Here is a 25,426-nt window from a genome sequence, read left to right as displayed (position 1 = left end):
GATCAGCAGAGTCTGCAGAGTCCCCACGAAATTCACAAGCCCTGGCAGATTGGAATACCCTCACTAGACACTCTTTTTGGTTATTGATGCATATGACATCTCCTGTCAGCAAAGTGTATGTAGAATCAGCGTTGAAAGCAAGTCACCGAACGTTGTAAATCGTGCCAAGGAAAATCTTGAACATGGCGTCAACGCTAGGTGTGGGTGGGCCTTGTCAACTGGCTGCCGGAATCCCTTTAACGGTGAAAAGTTGACATTTTAGCGTCCTGCAAGTTTGAGCAAATCGGTGGTTCCCATTTTCCTGCAGGATACCTCTTGAGCCTGCAAAGATCTCGGAAACCCCAGCCTTGGTAGCGTTTACTAGCAATGTAGGCGGAGTGCTTAGCTGACGAGCCACGTCACCAAGTCCTCCAGGTATCTTGCGGGGCGCGCTAAAATGTCAACTTTTCACCGTTAAAGGGATGGGGTTGGTAGAGCAGGGTGTTTTAACGGCAAACCTGTCTGTCGGGACTCTCTCCACCTCAAAATCGACGCATTTGCGATGGTGCGTGGGTACGGTCCGATCTTTGGCAGCTTACGTAGAGCCATGTGTTCCAGCCCTGGCAACAACCACGACATCATGGATAAGCTGTCTCGGCTAGAGAATCGAACGAAGCCTAGGTGTGTCCGAAAGTGGTGGTAGGTCCTGGAAGCTGATGATGAAAACGAGACTTCGCGTGTTGAAAAGGGGGTTTGTGCGCACGGAGGGGTGCTTGCAAGGAAAGCTGGTTTACCTTGCCGAGATTCCTCAAGAAGATGAACTTCTGCTTCAGTAGGTAGGAAGAGCCGACATCGAAGGATCATAAAGCGACGGAGATGAATGTGTGAAAGAAGCCACCCGGGTGTACGCACTCTGTTTAATCGTATGAGAGTCTGTTCGCAGACCTCTCCTCATGTCCACTCGGGACTCCCAGCCAAGTCGAAGGGTGCTGTTCTCGTGGCTCCAAACCAAAACGCTGGGAAGTCTTTTGGATGTTTTGCCAAGAGGATCATTCCCATCTTCAAGATGAACGGAGATAGCCTTGCAGGGACATGGTACCCGAAGGTCGGCGACTCAATAACGCATTCATCCGTAACCCAAGAAGTCCACTGTGACCGCAGAACCCCTAGAAGCGTTTGCATAGAGTTCAAGGACGCATGTACGCCCACCTCGCCCTGACGATGCTGACATATGTGCACCTTGATGGCCCACGACCGGGAAACAGTGAACAATAAGATGGCGAGTATGCACAGGCATCCATCCGTGTTCAGCTCGGCCGAAGAAGGAGTACCTGTCACGGATACGGTTCCTAAAAGGTTTAGCGGGTGCAACTGGTTGTTCGACAGTCAGGATGTTCTCGCAAGTATCGATACCGAAGTGAATGTGGATGGCAAGTCTCCGAGGAAGTTTGTGCCTAGATGCCTGCTTGTTTCCGCCAATTCGTTCGCTTCCTGGGAGGTTTGTAATCCAAGGACCGAGTTCCACGTGGTAAATCGGCCGAAGCCCGAATGTCGGGCTGGGCAGGGCTGGGCAGGACGCCGGCGTGGTTTTGCTTGTGGCGGGATCAAGGAAGATGTCGACAAACCTTTGGCCTGTAGATTTCCACAACTGTCAGCATAATGTCTCGACGAAGTATACGCATTGAGATATGTAAGTAGACACTGACCTGAATATCAACCGAACGGGTGTATGCATTGGCGGTTGCCGTTTTGTCGTCCGCCTCGTTCGTCTTGTGTTGTTGTCGTGCCATCGTGAACTCGTTGTCCATTGCCTGACTCGCTCATGATTGAGAAGCTGCGGGGCCGAAGAACACGGACGGAGTTTCACATGTGGTGAGGTCCAATCGCGTAGCAGCTAACCATGGTAACCAGGAATCATGTCCGAGTGCACTGTGCGTCCATTTACACGGAGTGCTCAAGAGTGGAGGGGTGAAGACGGACGAACCACTGCGAACGCTTCTGGAGCATAACGTGCATGGGGCTGGGATGTCTTCGGCCAAAGTGTGGGACGGTGGGCCCCCGTAGGCCCTCCACCAAGCCGAGAACTGAATGGAGGCTCGGTCGACGCAACCATTGGCGATTGCCTCTATCCACACTTTTAGCTTCGCTTCTAGAAGACCAGTGGACCAACATTGGCATTGCTAACGTGTTTCTTTCCCTGAAGGGCTCGAAGAGTGCCAACCTTGGACGTCGTAGCGATCATCGATGTTTGTGCCATGGAAGACGCCTCAATTGTGTCTCGCGTTCTTCTTCGGCATTCGTCGCTGGCCTGGGGACGTGTGAATGATGGGCTGTTGGAATTCCAAGGATGTTGTCCTGATGATGAAAAGTCAATGTTTGGTGTGTGTTGGTATGAACGGCAGGGGCAGAAAGGCAAAATCAAACGGAACGGAACAAATCTCGGAGGGACTCGACCAATGTATGTACCTATGTATGTACATATATGTAGGTGGAAGGAACCGCGAATTCTGGCACGGACGACGTCGGTGACGGCAGCTGTCTGGCGCGTCGGAAGCACCTGCCTTCTAGAACAAATTGGCCGTAATTGCAGCCAAGTACTGATTCGTTCATGGCCGGCAGACATGAACCAGACTGGAGCTATCCGATATCAAACTCGATTTGGCAGTCGGTTAACCGCCATCGGCCAGATTTTCAGAGCCATTCCAGAACCGATGCATTCCGCATGGCAAAATGGCTTCAGGATTTGATATCCAAGTACCGAATCTGGTAGGCCCATCGGGTACCGAGGTGCAGTCCGGCTCCGTGAAACATGCCCCGAGACGGAGCCCGTGGGCCGGGACGGAGGAGGTCAAGCATAAGGACGTCGCATTGAGCCGCATCGCTTCCTCAGATCCCCTCCTGTCAATGTAGCATATCGGTAGTGCGTCGGTTGGTCTCTTTAGCCTGTATGTAGTTTAAGTCGACGGACGGCTCGGCGGTAGGCCATCAAAGTCGGACTTGCAATGTGGATGTGCCGTTGGGTAGGTTTCAGGCCAACAAGCACATGCAAATTTTGCAAGGAGAGGAAAAGAACTCTTCTGGCCACATGCAATGTCATAGTTTTCACAAACTCTCTTTCAACTCCCCTCCTTCTGTTTACGGAAGCGATCACACCTTGGTCCCCATAGAGCCGACTACACATGGGTCTCAGTGGCTCCATACTGCTCTCTGGCCTTCCGCATTCAGGTATATCGCCTATGTACCCCCTTGGTACAGTACATCACACGTAGGGCGTATTGAGCCTACCTAGTCAATGGTCGTGTAGCATCCGCTGGTGCACCTCGCTACCTCTTTGTATGCCTTTGACAAACAGAGGTGGCAGGAGTCCAGACCGGGAAATGGGGGTTCCAAATCCCTTGTGAATTGTGATGACTGATGATTGTGTGTCTTTTGCGTGTTCTTTATGGACACATTGAAAACATCACAGCCGCAGCCAGCACGCAAATCTCGCACATCGGAAACAAGTGGAGGATTTTGCGGATCCATGTCGATCTTGTGGCCGTGCATGTTCTTGACTTCAACTTCGGTTTCGGGCCCGAATGTCAATGGCGGAGCACACAGGGCAACGGGTGCGACGGAGTCGTGTTGGATACTCGGACGGGGTGATGGAGGCTGGCGTTGAAGCCACCTTCGATTTTGTGACGCTGGTTGACGCCCGGCCAAGTGAGACACGGGCGAGCATGGGACAGGCCTCGATGATGGTCGCATTGACCCGGAGAAATGAAGGCTTCCAAAACCCTTCCAGAACATTGCTGAGAATTGTCAGATTTACTGGTGTGATCTGGTTGATTGATTCTGTGTGACTGATTCGAGCGCTCTGCTCCAGAAGGTCTGGGGGTTCTGGAGGTAACCTATATTTGCCAAGACCTGTAAATCAGGTAGCTGGGACTCTGGCATTTAACCTATATCTGGGTAGAATACTACCCTAATATCTAACACACTCCCTCACTTATAGACCTCTAATTACTTCTTTGAGGTCAAAAGTGAAGCTATTTATACATTGCTCTCGTCTTTTCATATTTTTAATCCTAATATTTCATCCAAATCATCGAAATTAACCTTCTTCGGTACCGGATTATCCTCTCCTCCGCTATCCTTCTACGGCAGTACTTCGGCTATACCCAGCAACTCCTTAAATCTCTTATATTCCAAAATCCTTGGTATTTTCATTAATTTATTTATTAGTATCGATTTCGTCTCTAAATATTTAATATTAAATATCTTTTTAATAATCTCCTTCCTTAATTAATATTTTTAAATATTTATATACTTTATCTTTATATTAAAAGTAAGTGTTTCTTCTATAAGTACCTTAATAGTTTATTAGTTATTATATTATAGAGTAGGGATGGGGTCTTTTAATAATTTTACCCCCAAAATTAAAATTAACCAATTTATAAAGAGGGTCTCCTTTATTACCTTTTTAATTGTATATAATTCTACTTCTATTATTAACGTAGTAACCGTAGTTTATTTAGTTACTCCCTAATAAATTAAACTACTATAAAATTTAATAGTAAACCCTTATAAATTCTTACGGTCACTCTTATTATTAACAAACGAAATATTAAAAATAATTTTAAATCTATTACTACTACTAAAATAGAATCCCTATATTTTTATTATTTGAAAATATTATATAACCTTCTTATTAACGGTTATATAAGTAAAATTAAGATTATAATTATATCAAACCAATCTATTTAATAAGAAGGTAATATTTAATCGAATATTAATTACCGCGTATAATAATAATCCTATATTAATTTAGTAAGTACGTATCTCTATATAATTAGTAATACCCTTATAAAGGATTAATTCCTCGTAGCCTATAAGTATTAAAGTACATTGATAATTAAATTTAAATAATTTTAAAATTTTATTAATATATATTTTTTAAAATAACTAAATCTATCCCTAATTTTGATTATATATGATTTCGATACCCAAAAACTATTAGAACTTATCTCTTCCAATTAAATAATATTTTAACTATAATTCTATTATATATGTTTTAATTTCTTCTATTTTATTTTTATTAAATGTAAAAACGATATTATCGATGTAATAAAGTATTAAGATATTGTTCTTTTTTATAATATAAGAATTTTCAAGGATTGCTTTAAGTCCTATTAATTTAAATACTTTATGAAGTTTGCGTTGCTATAATAAGAGTATTCGTTAAAAATTATATAATACTTTAATTAATTTAAATACTTGACTAGGGATTTAATACCCGGGCGGTATATGTATATAAATTTCCTTATCGAGGGAAATATTAATAAAAATATTGATTACGTGGTACTAAATAAATTTAAGGTTGAAACGAATAATTAGAACGATAATAAATTTAAATAACCTCTTTACTAGGGTAGAAGTATATATATTTACTCCCGTCTTATTTTATTAGTCACCTCTTATAACGGGTTTTACTTTATATTTATTAAATATATTGTTCTTATTAAATTTATAAATATATACTTATATATAATTGAAAATCTATTTACCTTTTACTTGTAGTACGCCCTCGTCGATTTTATTATAATATTTAAGTATAATTAGTAAATCCCGTCTGTAAACCCTATTAAAGCGTTTATATTTCGTAATTAACTGTTATACTTGTGCTTTAATAATTATTTTCCTATTTATTTGAATTATTAATTATAATAATTTATTAACGTTAAAGGCAATTTCCTATAGTTCTTACTAACGGAAGTACTTATTGATAGTTCGGTTAATTAAATAATTAGTATAGAGTATAGCCGGCGGAGTAAATAGAAATAATAAATATAATCCTATAATATATTTAATAAATATCTTTTTTATAGTAGGCTATTAAATAACGATTTTTTATAATTAATTACTTTCCTCTTAGGAATCTTCTTAATACTATTTATAATTTCGATTAAGGAGGTTCGAAGGGAATAGTTTAATATTTATATTATTAATATTATTCTATAATTTATAACTTTCTTTCTCTAATAGTTCGGATACCCTCGAAGGTTAATTATATAATTTATTAATTTTATTAAATAAATCCGCTAATTCCTTGCTATTTACTTAAAAGCTTTTTTTTTAATTTCTTAAAATTTAAATTATAAGTAATTTCCTCGTTAAAAATCATATCCCTAATTTAAATAATCCGATTTATATATAAATTCTATATATTATAAATAGAAGTGGTTAAATAATTAATAAAAAACCCTATTTATACTTTAGGTAAATACTTTTAATATTATTACTTTTTCTTCTATATAATACTTATTATAGTGAAAATTTTATAATTATAAATTTTAAAATAATTTAAATTTAATTTACAAACTTCCTATTAACTATTTTATTATATAATATAAATATAAAACTGTTGGAAGGAAAATTTCTAATTATATAAATAATAGAGGGAATAATTAACCAAATAAATTACTACGCTAGTAATTTCCGGCTATAAATCTATTAAAGATTTTAAATTCATTAATATAGTATTATATCTTTCTTTAATAATACCTCTTAAATACTCTACCCTACCGTTTTATACTTATATATTAGGAGTAGAGGGCTTAAAATTTACTCCTCGTTATAACAATCCATATTTAGCTTTATTATTTATAAATTTGTTATTGTATTCAAAAATTTTAATTTTAATATTATATCGGTACTGTAATATATTAATATAAAATATTAGCTTAGTAATTATAATAATTCTTTAACGATTTAATAAGTAATAATCTTAAATATATTTAGATTATTGATAAGTAATAAGGAGAAAGTATTTAACCCCGTTAATTCCCTTATTAAATTCGAAGAAATTAATAACGAGTTTCTCTCTAGATCTAAAATTTCAGTCTCTAATTATACAATTAATTATCGTTTAACTTTTACTATTGCGTACGTATTATATTTAATTAAGAGTATACTACGTAATTTCTAACTGGTAAATTTAATTCTATTAACGTTCTAAAGGTAATCGATTATTTAGGGTCCCCGGTAGCCGAATTGTAAATATTATACTTCTATTAATTATGTAGAAGGGCGTTTTATATAGGAATTAATTTTATAATTGTGCGTTACGAACGACATTTTAATAAATAAAAATAAAATAATTTTAATAACCGTTTAATTATAAATAATATCTGAATAATAAAGAATAAGTTATTAGATTTCTTTAAATAATTATTTAGTAGTCGGTAGTCCTAATAGAAATCTTACTTTGGCAATTAGAAATAAGAAATGAAATTAATAGTAAAATTAAGGTAAAAAGTAACCTCCTTTAACTGTAGCGTTAAAGGACCGTTCTTACTTTTAATAATAATATTAATTTCTTTAAACGTTTCAATTGCTACTTAAGTATTGCTAATTTATGAAAGATTATCCGGATTAATATAATGAAAATAAAAGAAATGAATAATTTTATTAAATACGTAAAAAGAATTACTAAAATTGAATATTATGAAGTTTTTAAGAAAGTAAATTTCGTCCTTAATTTAATATACCCTACTAATTTAAAAAGTCGCTCTATAAATAAAATTTTAAATTGTAATAAATAATTACGTATTCTCCTCCTTCTCAAGAGCCCTCTCCTTACCGCTATTCTTAACTGCGATTTTCGTAACCTTTTTTATAAGTTTAGGGTCCTTCGCGAGGTTAATTTTAATAGTATATTAAATAAAAGGGAACAACCTTACAATATATTTCGACTTCGTCTTTAAATTTACTTACTAATAAAATTTTAAAGAATATGGTCTTCTTCTATATATTTTATATATAAGGATATTAAATTTCTTACGCAATTAAATTTTAATTTTATTCGATTAGAATTTCCTTTTTCTTTTAAAACCTTTAAGCTTCTTATTATTCTTACCTTCTTAATAAACGTCCTTATCGTTAATAATCTTATTTTAACCTTCGCTATTATATTTCTAACTATCGTACTCGATACCAATTTCGCCAATATTAAAGGCGCTACAGTATCCTCCCTTTCCGGCAATAACCCTACATTTAGCGGCATTAATACTATATTTCTTAAAGTCTTTATAAACGTTTATATATTTAAATATACTATTAGTTATCTCCTTATCGAACTTCTAAACGCCTTTATACTACCCAAAACGCATAATTCTAATCGTATTAACGAAATCGATATACCAAAAGTTGGCAACCTTAATCTCCCCTATTCCTATAATTTATTTATTACTTATAGTAGTAGACTAGGTTTAAAATTAATTAATCTAATTTTTAGGTTCCTTTGTTAGGATAATGATAGTTTTATAAAACTACTTCCTAACTTTAATCTATTTATTAACAACCTTATAATTAATTATACTCTTAAAATTCCGGTACCACTCATTAATCTCCTACTCCTCCTTTATAGCGTTATCCTATAGTCCGTAATTAATTAACGATTTTATCTAGGTACGTATTGATTTGGGGAATTTTTTCTGGTTTTTTAGTATAGACCAAGGGGGTTATCAGAAGCAAAGTGATTCGGATAGAGAGGAGCAGATCTATCGGACCGTCTCTCCCGAACTCCGAAGGTAGGTAATTATAGTAGAGATCTCTAGGGATAAAAAGGGTAGTACTCCTCTTTGAAACGAGAGGGAGGAGGGTAGGCAGCTTAGACTAGATATGTTATAGAGCTAGCGCCCGGTTAATATACTTGGCTATTACCAAGCGTACCAAGCCGAGCTAAGGGTTATTATATAGCGCTAAGGCCAATACGAACCCTCTAATTCGCCAAACCTATATATTTGCCTAGCCCGTACAATCTTAACTCTAATTATACAAAACCTTCTTTCAACTACTCCCTTTTAGAGTAGTCCTTTTCCTCTCTATTAAATATAATATTTCAACTTTATACAACTATTCGCTATATAATACTCTCGTAGACCCGTTACATTATATTTAACCCTCTTTTTAAATACTACCATTACTAAAGTTTATAAGTACTACTAAAGAATTTCCCTACTATCACTTTCGTTCTTTAGTAATAATTTCTCTATTTACAATATTTTAATAATAATAGTTCCCTTAGATCGTTTAATTTACGAATTCTTAATAACGTTAAAGATAATTTACTTCTTCGATTAAATAATTGATTTTTGAAATTTCCGCCCTTAAATCTATTCCTCTCGATTCGCTATTATATAAACTAATCTTCCTGCATTTTGAAAAACTTTTAGGGAGTAACGAAGAATTCGAAACCTAAATTTTAAACGCGCAAATTAAGTTCTATATAAATAGCCCTACTATTAGTAATTTAAAAGCGTAATTTTATTATTTATCTATTTACTTATCGCTTACTATTAAAAAACTCCTCGTTGCGTTTGCTGCTATACTTCGGTCTCGTTATAAATTTATCGATAAGTTCAAATTTATATTTAAAGACCCCAATTTTATTAAATACGCTAATTAAGAATTATACTAATTTAAATAAAAGTCTAAGGAATCGATAACGGCCTTTATCGCTCGCTTTAAAAAAGTATTATACTATACCCAAGCCGACTCGTAATTAAATATTATTAAAATTAACTAAATTACCATTATTTTGAGCTATAATTAGAAGTAATGCCTCTCCGACCGAACCGACGTGCTTAAATAATATTCGTTATTACTTACGTATTTACAAAAACTCAACGGCAATTCCTTTCTTTTAATTTCCTCCTCCTTATTGAAGTAGGCTCCGGTTAATAATAATATTAATAATCCTATAAAGACCCCTGTTAATAATACTTTAGTAACCCTATTAAAAATATTACCGTTTTAGAAATAGAAGAATAAGTAAAAAAAAGAAGGTAAATATACGAATTATAGGAATAATTCTTACTAATTTAAATAATATAAATAAAAGATAAGGATAAATAACGTTCGAAGACAACCCGGTAGGGATTTAAATAATTATAATAATAATAACTATAAAGAGGAAGAATATTCGGATTAAACGAAACTATATTAATAATAACCTTAATAATATTAGGGGTAGAGGAGCGCAATTATATCTAAAAGGAAAAACCTCTAATTAATTTACTAGGGTATACTATCTATTAATTAAATAAATAAATTATAAAATCGTACCCTTCGCCGCCCAATTCTATTAATATTTATTTATAACGTAATTAATAAAAAGAATAAGTATTAATATTTCGTAGGTATAAAAATTATTAAAGCTATTCCCTAACGAAGGAACGAAAAGGTAACCGATTATTAATAGGAAAAATAAAGCGATATAAAGTATTAAGTAATAACCTTAATTCTAATTATCTCCGTTATAAATTATTAATATAATATAGTAAAAGAAGGCCCTAGAACTAGGTAAAGTTTAAAAATATCCCCTAATTTAATTTTAATACCAAGTTTTAGCGCAATTCTATAAAGGTAAGCGATAAATATATCGTTACTAACTCGAGTAGGAAGTAAGTAATTATATAGCGTTTATTTAGGGGCTCAAATAGAGAAATTTTATCTTTTCTAATATTAAAAAATTTCTCCGGTTAAATAAATATTTAATTAAGTGTAATTATACTAAATTTTAATCTTTTCTCGTATATTTAATTACGTTAATTTCTATACGTAAAACCGAATTCCCTAAGGAGGAGTAGGGGAGTAATATTATAAGGCTAGCGCCCGGTTAATATATTTAATTATTACCAAGCTTACTAATCTAAATTAAAGGTTATTATATAACGCTAAAGCTAATACGAACCCTCTAGTTCGCTAAACCTATATATTTACCTAGCCTGTGCGGTCTTAGCTCTAATTGCATAAAACCTTCTTTCGACTATTCCCTTCTAGAGCAATCCTTTTCCTCTCTATCAAATATAGCATTTCAACCTTATACAACTGCTCGCTATACAATACTCTCGCAGACCCATTATAAGATATTACTTTAACTAGCAGAATACACTTGAATTTCGCTCCCAAAAAGACTTAACCGTTGAGTTTACTCGTAATTCCCTCCCTAAGAACCTAACCTCTAGATCTACTCCTAACTCTAGAGCAACTAATTTAGGGGTAAAGCTCTACTTCCCCCTCCCTCCTTTAGTAGTTAATAGCTACGGTTTAGAGGCTTCATTCTGGCATCCTCGCGAAATCATTCCTAACCTTCAGATTAGCACCTCACTCTAAGGTTTTGGGTAGGCTATGCTTTTTTGTGGTAGTGTGTTTTTGCTCCATTTCAGTATAGCCTTATCGCTAATTATAAATTCCTTCTAATCCTTCTTATTATCGGAGTAGAGCGTAAACTCTAATTTAAAAAGTTATTTATTAATTAAGTCCTCCTCGTTAGTAAAGGTATCGAATAGAATTTCGTCTCTAGTACGATACTTAATAAATAACTCCCGGGATTCTCCAACTTAATTAATAATAATATAAACGGTTATTCTACTATTAAGGAGAATAAATTCTACTTTAACTTCGTTAATATAAGTTCTAATTATTTTCGTAATAGGATAATAGTTAGGATAAACTATCTTAGTATGGTAGGCTTCTCGATAATACTTTAAAACCAATCCTTAAATACGTTTAAATTATACTTTAACTAGAGTATAGGCTCCTAGCGGATCTAATTATTACTATCTTTCAAATAAGTAACGTTCTCCTTAGTATCATTAATAGGCTTTGAAAGAAATATCGTGTTGTTCTCGTGTTATTTATTACTAACTCATAATACTAATCGTTATATTAATAGGGCGCGTATCAGACTATTAATTATCACATTTACTAGTGTAATTTAGTTGATTAATTCTGTGTAATTGATTCGAACGCTCTACTCCAAAAGGTCTGGGAGTTCTAGGGGTAACCTATATTTGCTAAGACCTGTAAATCAGATGGCTGGGACTCTGGCATCTAACCCATATCTCGGTAGAATGCTACCTTGGAATCTGACAAGAATCGCAGCAGGGTTGGTTGGTCACATTGGGAACAGCCCTAACCCCAGTCCTCGTTAATGGGACGATCACCAAACCTAGCAAACCTGGCCCAAACGAACCCCGAGGACAAACTATCAGATTATCAGGGCATGCATGGATGGCCAGACTTCTAGTCCAGTATGTGCCTCCCTATTTATATAACCTCATACACTGCATATGCAGTGCAGGAATTCCCTTATAACTATAGTTCGATAATTGGGCTGTCTGATGATATTATTGTATGAGGACTAGCCACCTGGAATCCCTGGTTTTTGTATTTAAACCCTAGTACCTTCGAAGAGGATTGGGACGAGGATTACTAGAATTAATTACTTTTTACTATATATCTATTTGACCCACTTTACGTGCTTTCTGACACAAACATATCTCTGGACTCTCAGCACACTGTGAGTGGCCGTGCGTGGTCCATCCTGTCTTCAAAAGCGGCGAGCTGTCTCAGAAAGACCGCTGAAATGCTCACAAAGCAAAAAGGTAAAGCGCGCTAACCGTGCCACCGGAACATTAGCTAGGTAAATTCAGGGGAAACAAAGGGACCCTTTGATGTCTAAACAATCGAAAGTCTTTCGATCTTATCGAGTAGACACTCGGCTGTCGTGCTATAGCATCACCGTGTCTGTGCGCGCGCGTTTAGAGATCAGATGAATCCGAGGCCAGAGTTGAGACTCGAGATCAAGCTGGGTCAGAGATTCCGTGTGTAATAACACCACCGAGCCTCAATTCCCGAACTCCACAAGATATTTTGCGTCTCGGCCAAGGTGCGAGGGTCTCCCCACGTTCAACCGCCAACACGCCGATGAGAAAGGCCGCGCTTGCGGCGACTCGAGAGTCGAGATGTTGGACTTCCGGCCTAAAAAGAGTCGACAGGGTATTCGCCAGCGGGCATTTAGCAGGACATCCCATGTTCTTTTCTTTTTTGCTTGGGTTGCAATTGAAGATGCGGGAATTTCAGCACAACAAGCACTGTTTTTTTCCGGGGTCTGCTCCATTGCGAGTCGGAGTCGATGGGGAAACCTACTGAGTGGTACGTAAGCGAATGGAGAGGTCCTCGTAAACCCACAAATCCCACTCATCACACATTCTCACGGCCCGCAAAAGCGTGTGTCGTTTTGAAAAGGACGATTTCTTCGTGTCGTGCTGGGAAGCCTGACACTGTATTGTCGTTGGGTAAAAAGGTACGGTTGCTACGTACTGGAAAATGGGAAATTTGCCCCGCAGTTGGGTTTCCACTGGCAAAATTTCCAACAGCCAAGCCGCCGACAACGCAACGACGGAAATACGCCGCGTTTTTGTCTTGGGCCGTTCTGCCAAGTTCAGATCGGCCCGTTGTCCGTTAGCATGGCGTGAAGCTTTTCGTCAAGATTTGATGCCAAAGGTGATGGGATCGAGGTCGTTCCGAAAGTTCGCGGAGTAGTATTAGCCAAAGGCCCGTCACCGACTCGTCATTGCGCACATGAACTACTGGATCGAGGCTCGATAGACGGCGATATCTTTCTTTGCGCAGACGATTGCGCCAGAGCCCGATGAAACGACGCTGCCTAGATTGGAGGTCCAGATGTTTCAAAATAATTATGTTGAGTCTTTGGACGTGGCATCCGACGTTGACACGATCACGAGACTACGGGAGTAAGAACTTTAAAGGACGAGTGGGAAACTATGGTGGCAGCACTGATAGAAAAGATGCACGACAGACTCCTCGTAACAAGGATGGTAATTAAGGGTGTGTTCCATAACGAAATTTTAGGGTCTTTTCACCGGGTTTTAGGTATTTGGGTGAAAAGGTCGCATAGACTAATTTTCACCGGGTTTCAGCCTTGGCGTTTAGGCAGCTTAGCATTCTAGTGAAAATATCAGTGAAAATCGTGTTTCATGAAATCCGTAAGCGTATTTCGATAAATCTACTAATTAAATCCCCAAATAGCTCTTAAATATCTTTATAATATAAAAAATCCCTTAATGTATATATTTTAATAGTTAGAGACCCCTCCTAACATTATTCTAGCTATAGATTTAGACTATTTATCAATTATAGTAAAAAGGGGAAAATTTTCGATATACTTGAATCGTATAAAACGGTCGATAAATATTGATCTATATACCTAATTTTGTCTATCTTTTTCTATAACCGCCAATACTAATCTCCCAACCGCCCGCCACAGCCTCTCAAAACTCGATTATATATACTTCCTCCTCTAACGCTTCCTAATCTTTTACCTAATCGAATATCGCTAATACTAATTAAATTAAGCCCTCGTTTATTTAATCCTCTACTCCTTCTACCCCTTCTACCTTTAGTAAGAAGGGTAAGGGTAATGTTAGCGTCCTAAAGATTTGATAAACCCCAGTTTAAGAAGAATTTACCTTTAAAATTCTCGCTAAAACCGTTATTAGCGGCGGCGTATTATAGAATAATTTTAAAGAAGGTACGTATTAACTAATTATACGTTGGTTCGTTATAAAAAGTATTACTTTTACTATTACGTAAGTTCGTAATAAGTATAGGACCTTTAAAATAAAGTGGCAGCTCTAGGACTTTATTTATTTATAATCGAGGTTCGGTTGCAATAATAATACGGGTATAATTATAACGCCGCTAAACGTTTAGGATAATTTAATCGCTATTAATTTGATTAAAGATATTCGTTTAAGGGGGGATTTATTAATAAAATAATATTTTATAGGAATACTCTAAAATTTCCTAATTCAAATACATTATCCTCTCCTACTTCGAATTTATAGAGCGTATCTTCGAAAATAACTAAAATACTACTAGTATAAACGCAGTTACCCTTTTTCAATTACTAATTAACCCCGCTTTATTCGAAGAAGGCAAAGGCAACAGTAATGAAAAAGAAGTAATTACGCAAATTAATAACGACGATAATAATAATACTAATAATAATAAAAATTCTTTACTAATTCCCCGCTATACCCGCGGTCTTTAAAAGAAGTTATTAACCTCTTTTAATATTAACCCGAAGAAGAAGAAGCGGATAAATTATAATAAAACTATCTTTGAAAGTATATTCGCGGTTACTACGGCTATTACAACTGAAGGGGGCTCGAAATAATTTACGACCGCGATAGGGATTTTTAATAAGGATTAGGACGGTCGCGTATCTAAAAATATTACTAAAAAGGCTTAAAGGAGGTAGGAAGAATCTAAAAGGAAGGTTAAGCGCTTCTATCAATTAAAATTAGAAAAGATAAGGCGGTATTTTAAAAAAAATCGAAAAGGAGTTAGAAGGGGATTAATAATAATAGGGGAGATAGTAAAATATTCGAAATCTATACCTTCTATAAATACCTCATAATCCTACTATGATTTAAAAGGTATTTATTATATTAAATTAGATTACTACTTCGCTTCTCCTAATTAGTGAAATTAATATATAAATATTCCCACTGACCTTACACTCGTCTTTTTTTTACAATATTTACCGTAATGTAATAAAATTTATATTCCTTTAAATTCTAATATAAAAAGAATGCTAGAATCGTTTCGAAGAGTTGTAAATGTTAATGATTTTATATTATTATGGACGAAAGTTTAAAAATAAAAGTAGTAGTAAATAGAAGTAGGATTTCTAATGGAGGTAGGCTAGGAGGAACTAATATTTTAATATAATATATCCTATATAAATACTCTTCTAAATTCCCTTCGTTCGAATTTTAACGAAATATTGGATTTTAAATATAATTACCCGTCTTTAATAATAATTATTAAAATAATCTATCTCTAATTAATTCTCTCCTCTATTTGATTTTCTCCTCTATTCGATTCTCCTTTTTATAACCCTACCCTTTTAATCCTTTCGAAATACGCGTAATAATTTCGCTATATTTATTTCATAATTCTTTTGTAATATTTATGTATCGAACTATTTTTTCTACCCTATATTTCCGCTTTATTAAAATTAATTTATAATATTTCCTCTTCCTCGTTATCATTTGCTACGTCTCCTCCCTCCTCCTCGAAGTATACGAAGGCTTCGTCCTCGTCTTCGAAGTCGATATCGTTATATTCTAGTATAAAGTTTAGAATTACTACGTAAATATAAATAATAAGAATCTACATTTTAATAAGGAAGATTAGTTTATAAGTAAACATTTTAAAGGCTAATTTTAATTTACTAATTACCCTTTCGATAATAACCTTAATATAATTATTTTTCAAATTATATAGTGCTTTATATATTATTAATCTAATACCCCCCCTCTTCGACTCCTATAAATAATATTGTACGCTATAATATGGTATAAATAATCTATATAAATAATTATACCCGCCGTCGGCTAAATAAAAGTAATTCGTTAGAATCGAGAAGCCGTATACTAATAAAGCTCTAAATATTCGACTATTGTATATAAAGCCTTTATACCTGAACAAAGTATATATAATATAACTATCGAAATTATATACGAATATAACGTTTATTGAAAGCTTACCCTTACGGGTTCGCTAAATAGGTTACTTATCGTTACTTACCTTTATAAGGAAGTAGGAACTATCGAAAGCACTTAGTACCCTATTAAAATAAAAATATAACTTCGGGTTCGTTTTAATTTTTATCGGAGTATATAGAAGGGGGAGTTTAATCTTCGACTAGGCAAATTAAATATAAGCTTTTAATATTTAATAGAAGGCCTTATTTGTATAGAGAATTGAAGTAAATATAAGTTACTAAATTTTAATAGGACTTTGATATTAACTTATATATTATAGAAATACTTTACTTAATAACCTATCCCGATATTTGATAAATAATACCCTATAATATTATTAACAAGAAAATTATAACCTTTTCGTCTAATTATAGAATCCTTCCCCCGCGTAGCCTAATATTATATTAGAACTATATAATTAACGTAAATACTATATTTACTTATATACGGATAAATAATTATAATCGACCTTAATACCCAAATAAGAAGTCTTTAATAATAAAGATTCCCTTCAAAGGATTAGGGTTTATAACGAACCGGGGACTCAACTGTATTACCGCTATAATAATTAGAAAGGAGGCTATATATATACGCACTTTGCGCTTACGCGTTGTAATCGTGGTAGTACTAGGGGATTTACGTTGTATTTGGGGGGTAATATACTATACAATATGCAATATTGTAGTGTATATAGTGCTGAAATCGCTGTATATACTAGGCTCTAGAAGGGGGTAGCGAATCTTAGTATTAAAATCTACAAAAATCTACCTAGTTACAATTTGCAAAATAGTAATTTTTTAATTTACTGGATAAAAATGTAATTTTATACTCTGGTTGGCTGGAAAGTCAAAAAGCGGAAATTTTTTTTTCACCGGGTTATTAAGACGTGCACGGACGTGTTAACCCGGTGAAAAGGTATAAAGGTGTTGAGGTTGTTCGGGGAACACGATTTCCACCGGGGCTTTTCACCCGGTGAAAACGCTAAAAAAAAAACTGAATGGAACACACCCTAAAGGATACATGACGCAGATTGTTTGTAGCCGGTACTTGAGTCGCACCAACACCCCGTCCGTGCTCCGTTCAGACCTCAGATGGTGGACGGGAACGAAATGCACCGTTACAGCACCTGCCTCAACGAAACCGTTATCCCACGCTGCAGTGAGCAGTGCAGTGAGCGACGACGGAGCGTTATCTTTCAACCGGGCCCGAACAAAAGATGATATTACCGTATATTCGTAGGAAGGAAAGTACAGTGACATGTTGATTGTTGTTTCGAAGAGTTCAACAAACATCAGGCTCCGGCCTTCCATCTCTCTGATCTTGGTGGCGGCACCCATTCGCTGACGGCAAAATGTGTTTTGACATACTTTGAAACCATCACGATTCATTTCCTTCTCTTTCCCTTTCCCGACTTAATGCCTTTGACTTCAGTTCCAAATTGACCTCGTCCGAGAACCTCGGTCGTGGATGCCCCTGTATATCTTCCCTTGATACTATCGACAATTCGGAGGATGGATGGAAAGGAAGGAGCCAAGGAAGGAGTTGATGGAGACAGTTGCGGCAGCTTCGGCTGGTGCAGGCCACTAAGAATGCGCTAAATCATGCCCGCCTGCAACTAAGGTCGACTAACGTTACTACTGTGGGTAGGCGCAACTGCCAGCTCGCTCTGTCGCTAAAGGCGAGTCAACACGGGTTTTCTACCGGCAAGCACTTGGGTATCCGGAATTGTAAGTGAAGCCTCTCGAACACCATAGTAGAAAATGTTTTTTTCCTGACACAAAGTAAGACGGGCAGCAATTCAAGTCTTGGATTTGATGGAGAACGTGCGCCTGGATTGATGTAGTACCAATTGTAGGTAGGTGTGTGCGGCAGTGGACTGTACCTTGAGAGTGAGGGCCCGGGATATGTAATTGGCGGCGGCTGCCCGGTGTGCCAGTGTCGTGGTGTTGATACGATGCACCTTCCTCCAGCGACGGAACTCCAAGTGTGTGAGCCAGGCACTCCTTCCACGTTTACCACCTACATCAATGTTCGCTTACCTGGTGGTGCTTGCCCTCAATTCTGTCGGAATTTCTTCGTTGCGGCTTCTGCTCTGGAAATGAGGTGGTCTGGAGTCTGGACTGTCACTCTTGGTCGTCCGATTTTGGAGGTTGACCCGTTGGCGATTCCCAGAGAAGCGCTAGAAATGGATCCTTACCGTGCTGCGCTAAAGCGACTTGCAGCATGCCAAGCATTAAGCTCCACCTCTCCTCCGACGACATTCCTTGTTCCCAGCAGCCTCATGCTTCGGTACAGTGAACTGTGATGCACGCTCCACTGTAGGTACGTACCTGCCGAATGGGCCCATGTCCAGCGAGTGGCAGGTACCCAACAAGGTAGAGGTACCTGCCTACAGCTCATCAGGTGCATGGAAAGTGGGCAGGTGATCCTGGAAGGAACGGTGCTTCGCATCTTTTGACAACACTCCACCTTCCATCCCGTCGGGATGCGGATGGAGCATTTTCATCCATCCATTTTTTTATTTTATTTTTCGTTTTCTCACTGTGCTTAAGCTCCGTCCTCACGATCCTCCATACTCCGTAGGACGCACCTGGCATACAAGGTTAAATACAACGTCATGCCCACCGTCCCATCTTGGCCATCTCCTCTTTCTCCAGTTTGTAGAGCTTGCTTCAAGTTCCCCCACAGATTCTTCAACCAGTCCAACTCAGGCACTTGACTACTCGGCACGTCATCGACATCGATATCATACCTTGGGTTCGACTCTCACTAGACTGCCGACTATCTCATCCTCGCGATCAGCACCAAAACCGATACCACCAATTGTTCCAACAAAACACCAATATCAGTCAAAATGTGCGATTACACTCAACGGGAATACTCGTGCGGCCACTTCCGCTGGATCGCGTCCAAGTGGTGCAGAGACTACACGATCACCCACAAGCGCTGCCAACCAAACGTCACCCACTTTGAGTACAGGCAGGAGGAGCTATGCGGTATGTGATCGACATGACTTTCATTTGGAGATGAAGAACCGTTTTTGGCCCCCCACGCCATTTCCGGTTTCATCATCCTGACATCTTTCCCCCACATCGACTGGAGGCTGACTTCCAAATAGGCGAATGCAAGCCCAAGACATACCCTCCCTGGGAGAGCATGATTAAGCGCTCCAGTAAGCAGCAGACTTACCTTTGAGCGCATCAGCCTTCTGGAGATATCAGACAAGACAACCACTTTCCCCACCGAAGCCCGCAATTGCACCAACGATCAGCGGCTTTCAAGGCGGTACAACAATGCGAGGCTACTAGGTCCATCTGGGGAATCCGGGGATACCGCAATCGGGTGACGACGGGCCAGGCGCCGACCACCTCGACTTGAAGATCTTCACCGAACGAGAGAACGACACTAGAGCGGAAACATTGACAACGGCGGCGACGGAGATGAGAAATCAGGTCAACCACTGCCGAAAGCACATGGACCCGGGCCCGTACATGAAAAACACCAAAGCGGCAGTTCGGGCGTTTCCATGCGACAATGACAACGGCCATACGCAACGCGAGCCCCATGCAGAATCAAGGCAACGATAGGTACTTGGGTTGGAAAATTGAACCCTCGGCATCCCATGCTTGCCAAGAACCATGGATGGGCCACACCTCACGGCGACCCCCCTTGTCACAGCAGCAAGCATGGACACCACACCCATTCCCACCGGCCATCACACAGCAGGCAAGCAACTGGGCGGTCAATCACTTCCCATTATCAATCCACCGGACTGCCGAATTGGTTTCCATTTCCAGCCAGCTGTAATATGAGGCATCATCTGCGTCAAGCTGTGATGAGTCTGCACTGGCGACCGCCCTGTCTCATACGGTCCGGTCCAACCCCATTGCAACCCTACCCAGGGTGGTGCTGCAGCATGGTTGGGGGACAGGTCCAGGGCATGGAACAACAGTAACCTTGACGGCCAGCTGTCGCGACCTTCAATCCATCGTCGCCTTGTCATGTCAACATCATCATCATTATCATCGGTACACGTGGGCGCCAACAGGCCGGCCAGAACTTACTCCTTTCTCCTCCCCCACTCTGACACCCGACTCTCCAACCACAAAACTGGTCGTGTCTCATCACAAGTCACTAGCCTGCGCCTCCCCCACGACTTGCGTGCTTCCTCTCATCTCGTTCTAGAAGCCCAACGAGTGGGGGGTGAGCAATAGAAAGCCCAACGAACTCGGGTTCATGTTGGCCTATCCTTTTCTTCTTTTCTTCTTTGTGTTTTTCTTTTGCTTGCCTTTCATGGCCTTTGGCCATCTTGCATCTTATACCCAATGGACCTTCAAGGCAGGTCTTAATCATTCATCATCATCATGGGCCATACATATGTGTGTATGTGTGTATTGTACATATAGAGAGGTTGTTTTGCAGGCGTTGTTTGCCTTTTGCTTGGAGTCTTGGGAGTTTGCGCTTTTTACGAGGGAACATAATGGTTATTGGTATCATTGGCAGGCTTGGGATGGAAGGGAAAATGAGATTTTTAAGAGGAGGATGAACCGGCTATGGATTGACATGACTTTAGATGGGATATTGGGAAATCAGGAACTGGAGAACGAAAACGATTCATTGAAATCGATTCCTCCATAGCATTCTAAAAAGGCGCCCGAAACGGTGCTTTCACTTGTGTCACAAAACATTTCCATGTCCACGTGTTCTGGGACTCGCTGAGAGGTTTGAGATATCAGGCTCTTCGCGCTGTGAAGGATAGAAATGTCTCCGTGCTGTACTTACCCCTGAGAAGTGGTAAGAGCTAAACAACAAGTAGCGACAAGCACGGAGGTTCTTCCGTATCAGATATCCACGTCCGTCCTTGTCGTCTTGACTGAAAGGGTTGGCCTGAAGCCCTTGAACCGAATCACACCGGGCTGCATTGGTTTGTTTCTATCCATTGGTGAAGCCGAGAGCTTTGTCGTCTTACATACATTGCAAAGTGGGGGTTTGATCGGCAATGGATAAGGGGAGTTTTCCATCTTGAAGGATAACACCACGTCTTCTGACCATCTATCAACCATTCACAGACGTGTTGAAAATCCCAACAGTTATCGACATACGTAGTGAATTTAGACGACGACGATCGTTTGTTGTTGCTCCGTCATCGTATTCCGAATTCCCGATGTGCGTCCAGTGTAGTGTAGAGGTAGTGGAATAACCTCAACCAACATTAGCGAATGCGAACCGCTAAACCTTCTATAGCTTAGTTGAATTGAGCGGCACCGAAGGTCACTGATCGTGGGAGGAAGCCATGACGTGACGGTTGCTGACGGTTGCTGACGGCATCAATCACCTTGAGACGGGACATCGGGGCCGATGGCTACGTACTATAGGCACATACATTACAAAAAATTGGCTGCCCAGGTTCGTTTTAGTGTGGAAGCAGGGGAAAATACTGTAGTGTAATTTCGGAAGATCGTCCGTGGACAATGAATGGACGGAACTGCATGTCCATGTTCCATGTCCATGTTCCATGTCCATGTCCATCAGGCGCACAAAAGGGAAAGCTCCGGGCCTCATCGCACCGCATCGGGATCGGAATTGCGGGTCTCGCGCGCAGGTCAGCGACAGCGGTAGAAAGCGGGTCGCGGAGTCGAATTATGGAGTCGGAGTCGGATCATGATGGGATATGGGATTTTGGGTTAGTGACGGAGCGATACGTACAACGTACAGTACCTATGGGATATGCCATTGTGGTGGTGAGGCTTATACACTAGAGTTAAGGTAGGTATGATTGTGATCGCGATCCTGGGTGATTTCTCTTATAATGTGGGGGTATTAGCACGATTTTTATCGGTTCTTTAGCGCTGATTCCCCAGGCGTACTGTGTATGTTGTAAGACATGTTGGAATTTCTCGATCCCTTCGGTAGTGCGGATCTTCGTCATGTTGTTGAGGTACCTCTAGGGATTGTGAGGGACTACCTAGACATGAAGCTATTGGAAAGTGAGCACTAAATAGCGGGAAATACCGCCGCCAACACATGGCTCTCCGTTCGGTCACGGTTCGGTTCGGTTCGGTTCGAACCTTTTCAAGCTTCTTTGTTTAGGTCTAGTTGGAAAGATCATGCGTGGAAGTACCTGGCATGGTTTCGATGTCTTGAATTCTGGTTAATACAGTTTTGAGATTTCGGAGTTTTGCTGTTCAATTTCAGCGAGTGCAAGGTTGAGACTGCTACCTGTAACCTGTTATGTTACTGTAGGGGGACATTACAGACACCAGAGCCTGCCATTGAGTGTTGACCAACCCATAGGGCAGCATACCTGTAGAACCTGGTAGGAAACCAAAAACCAATGGCTGTCAGGGAAGGTAGTCAACAATTAGCATGTGCTACGATGGTTCATCAACTCGGCCGACCGGTCATGCAGCCCTTTGAGGCGTGTAACACTTCAAGGTAACTTGTCAACATTACACTGCATCATATGGGTAAGCGTCAGCCCATCGACGACGACCATGTAAGTCCTCCCTTGCGTGTGTGGACGGATGTGCGCAGCCTTATGACTGTTATGGAACGATGCTGGAAAGCCGGTGACGACTGAGGGTATGAACAGATGAAGTAACACGTCCGTCGGGTAGCCGTAGTATTTTCCACTTAGTTCCATCTCTGTGCGAGGCTTGCTTTGTTGGCACGATGTGGGCGTAGAGGCAGCCAGCGAGTCAATACGGGCATTCTGGAATAGTTATACGGTCCGAGGAGGCTCGCCCGGTCCGGGAGAAGCCGGTAAAGTTTCCGTGGCCGGAAGCACGATGTGGGGATGTAGACGGTCGTTGGGTACGGCTTTGCCCTGTGCCCTGTGCTACACGGATGTAGTTGCATCGGTCTACCAGGCATCTGCTGCCGGTCTGAATAGTTTGGTCTGGAACACCGTGATCTTGCAGTTACTGAGTGGGTGGTGTGTGGGGGTACATTGGGTCGAAGAGGATATGTTTGTACCTCAAAACGCCGTGGTTGGCTGCCCGTCCTTGCTTCTTTTCCATGGTCTTTGAAGCAGTACTGTGTAGTATCTCTTACCTATCAAACACAACTGTGCGTGGGAATACGGCCGTGTTCGCTCCCGAGCTGTCCACGCTCATATCTAAGCTATGTGTGTATCGTGTCTCGTGACAGAATGTGTGGTCGACCTGACTGGCTAGAGATTCATGTTTGCCGCATGTTTGTTATCGACCTTTGCTGGCAATAGGCTTCTCTTACGCTCAAGGTGTTTTACCCCCAGCAGAAGTGGAAACAAGCAAGCATCCGCCGAACTTTGATGGTTTGGGTATCTTTGGCCGATGGCTTTTCGTCATTGTGTGCATGTGGTAGTGACCGTCAGGCACCATGCGTACGCCATTGGAGGTTTTGGGAAGTGCGTGGGCAATAGTGTTGCACATCCCAGATAGTGCTTTGATGTGCATCGCTGAAGCCCATCGAAGGATAAGCGCATCTCGCAAGCGCCGGCGGAAGTTACAGGGCAGCAAGGCTTCATACCTATCACAGCGTCACGGACGCCTGGTTGTCGTTGTGGCGTGCACCAGAGGGTATCGAAAGTCAGGAGTGTTGAGCAGATGACGTTTGTTTGCTTGTCAAAAAAGAGCCATGCAGAGAAAGAAGAAATAAAAACAGTTAACTTGCCGGTGAAGAAATAACAAGGCAGCCAATCCGAAGAAGCTGAACAATGCCGGCCGAAAGCAAGCAAAATTGTGTCCATGAAGGAGGTGGCCGACTTGTTCAACTATTTGTTTTCGTGAGGGTTGCCGCTGTGTTGCTATGGTGATTACGAGAAGGTCGAGTAACCACTCTGTTGATAATGACAGGGCTTATTAAACGCGTAACACCAACACCACGTGGGCGAAGAGGTCCCAGTATCGAGTCGAGGTGTGGCTTAGATTGCTTGCTGGCGCAATATAATACGCAGAGATGTAGATGCAGCAACAAAGTGCGGGCGTTGCGCTGCCGTTCGCCGTCCTTTTCAGACCGTTTAGGAGAATAAACCCGAGGACGAGAGGGTGTTGTAAGCTTGTTGCTGTTCGTGTCGACGGGTAGATGCTTTGTCAACTAGGATGGATGAGGCCGTACAAAGTTGATGATGGTTTGGGCTGGCATGTGGCATTTGGGTTTGACACCAGTGCCAGGGTCCTGTCGTCGACTGTGGTGAGACCAGCGATGTAGATAAGTCAAGTTGCCAAGCCAAGTTCAAGCAATCAAGCAAATACAAGCAATCAAATCGGGCTGTCCCTCCAAGTCAATCAAGCAATTACAGACCGTCAATTTGATTGACCTTAATTGGCCGCCCGGCAGTATTATTTTTTGGTAATAAAAGTTGTCGATTTTGCCCGCGGTCTGGGCTTTGGAGGCGGTATTTAAGGTCAGGGTTAGGGTTCGCTATAGGCCCCACTATTCTTGGCAATTACTTGATCAATCAAGCAATCAATCAACTCAACTCGATTACTTAACCCACTCAATCAACCTCAAACCCTTGTTTGATTGAACTTGAGTTATCTACATCGCTGGGTGAGACAAAAAATAATGTGATGACGGTTAATCACTCTCGACCACACCATTCCCTTTGGATATTCAGCGTGTGAAGAAGCGGGCAGCCCGTGATTCCGACCGATGTGTTGGATCGATGTTGACTCGGGGTGACAGCTCCTGCAGTGTGCTGCTCTGCATGGCGCTCGTGTCAGATGTAACGGTGCAGAATTGATTTAGGAGTGTAGGTGACTGACTCGCCCAGAAGGTATAGGGGGTGCTAGGGTAACCCAGATATGCCCAAAAATCAGGCAATATCAGGTAGTTAGAGCGCTAACCTCCATATAGTATAACTAAAACCACCTTTAAATCTAACATACCCTCTCACTTGCAAACCTTCTAAATAGGGTAAAAGTAAAGCTATTTAAAGTCTCTCTTTTAATACGTTAATTTCTCTAGCCAAATTATAAATATCTTCTAAAATATTATCCGGAATTTCCTTATCTATCTCTATCTCCTTACGAGCTAGTATATTCGTTATTCCTATTAATTCC

At 39.8% G+C, this 25,426-nt stretch overlaps 5 protein-coding genes across 5 annotated transcripts; 2 read left to right on the top strand and 3 right to left on the bottom strand.

Annotated features, from left to right (window-relative positions):
• Positions 1-976: 976 nt before the first annotated feature.
• On the bottom strand, positions 977-1,980 carry B0H65DRAFT_154464 (uncharacterized protein). The gene is made up of 2 exons (XM_062821131.1): positions 1,682-1,980; positions 977-1,611 (listed from the first exon to the last, which is right to left on the bottom strand). The coding sequence occupies exons 1-2, from the start codon at positions 1,785-1,787 to the stop codon at positions 1,106-1,108; spliced, it is 612 nt and encodes a 203-aa protein (XP_062682824.1). The 5' UTR covers positions 1,788-1,980; the 3' UTR covers positions 977-1,105.
• B0H65DRAFT_154416 (uncharacterized protein) lies at positions 1,741-2,759 on the bottom strand. Its single transcript, XM_062821130.1, has 2 exons — positions 2,165-2,759; positions 1,741-2,104 (listed from the first exon to the last, which is right to left on the bottom strand). The coding sequence occupies exons 1-2, from the start codon at positions 2,600-2,602 to the stop codon at positions 1,934-1,936; spliced, it is 609 nt and encodes a 202-aa protein (XP_062682823.1). The 5' UTR covers positions 2,603-2,759; the 3' UTR covers positions 1,741-1,933.
• A 16,477-nt stretch (positions 2,760-19,236) lies between these two features.
• B0H65DRAFT_422536 (uncharacterized protein) lies at positions 19,237-19,577 on the top strand (the record flags this gene model as incomplete). The annotated part of the gene is made up of 2 exons (XM_062824408.1): positions 19,237-19,378; positions 19,501-19,577. The coding sequence occupies 2 exons, from the start codon at positions 19,237-19,239 to the stop codon at positions 19,575-19,577; spliced, it is 219 nt and encodes a 72-aa protein (XP_062682822.1).
• Positions 19,578-20,502: 925 nt separating this feature from the next.
• Positions 20,503-21,122, top strand: B0H65DRAFT_154395 (uncharacterized protein). The gene has a single exon (XM_062821129.1). It carries the CDS (start codon positions 20,619-20,621, stop codon positions 21,018-21,020), a length of 402 nt encoding a protein of 133 aa, XP_062682821.1. The 5' UTR covers positions 20,503-20,618; the 3' UTR covers positions 21,021-21,122.
• Positions 21,123-22,927: 1,805 nt separating this feature from the next.
• B0H65DRAFT_521988 (uncharacterized protein) lies at positions 22,928-23,658 on the bottom strand (the record flags this gene model as incomplete). Its single annotated transcript, XM_062828765.1, has 3 exons — positions 23,436-23,658; positions 23,110-23,215; positions 22,928-23,041 (listed from the first exon to the last, which is right to left on the bottom strand). The coding sequence occupies exons 1-3, from the start codon at positions 23,495-23,497 to the stop codon at positions 22,928-22,930; spliced, it is 282 nt and encodes a 93-aa protein (XP_062682820.1). The 5' UTR covers positions 23,498-23,658.
• Between the last annotated feature and the right edge of the window lie 1,768 nt (positions 23,659-25,426).

Source organism: Neurospora tetraspora (assembly GCF_033439725.1).
Source record: "Neurospora tetraspora strain CBS 560.94 chromosome Unknown B0H65scaffold_3, whole genome shotgun sequence".
NCBI classification, from domain to species: Eukaryota; Fungi; Ascomycota; class Sordariomycetes; order Sordariales; family Sordariaceae; genus Neurospora; species Neurospora tetraspora.
The sequence above is the reverse complement of the archived record's forward strand: the minus strand, read 5'-3'. Positions and strand labels throughout refer to the sequence as shown.

Excerpts from the sequence above, each read along its gene's own strand:
- B0H65DRAFT_154464 (XM_062821131.1), bottom strand. The coding sequence starts at position 1,787 with ATGGACAACGAGTTCACGATGGCACGACAACAACACAAGACGAACGAG. Across the intron at positions 1,612-1,681 it reads TTCGGTTGATATTCAGGTCA|GCCAAAGGTTTGTCGACATC; the intron begins GTGTCTACTTAC and ends GGAAATCTACAG.
- B0H65DRAFT_154416 (XM_062821130.1), bottom strand. The coding sequence starts at position 2,602 with ATGTCTGCCGGCCATGAACGAATCAGTACTTGGCTGCAATTACGGCCA. Across the intron at positions 2,105-2,164 it reads CCCTTCAGGGAAAGAAACAC|AGGCAATCGCCAATGGTTGC; the intron begins GTTAGCAATGCC and ends AAGTGTGGATAG.
- B0H65DRAFT_154395 (XM_062821129.1), top strand. The coding sequence starts at position 20,619 with ATGTTGGCCTATCCTTTTCTTCTTTTCTTCTTTGTGTTTTTCTTTTGC.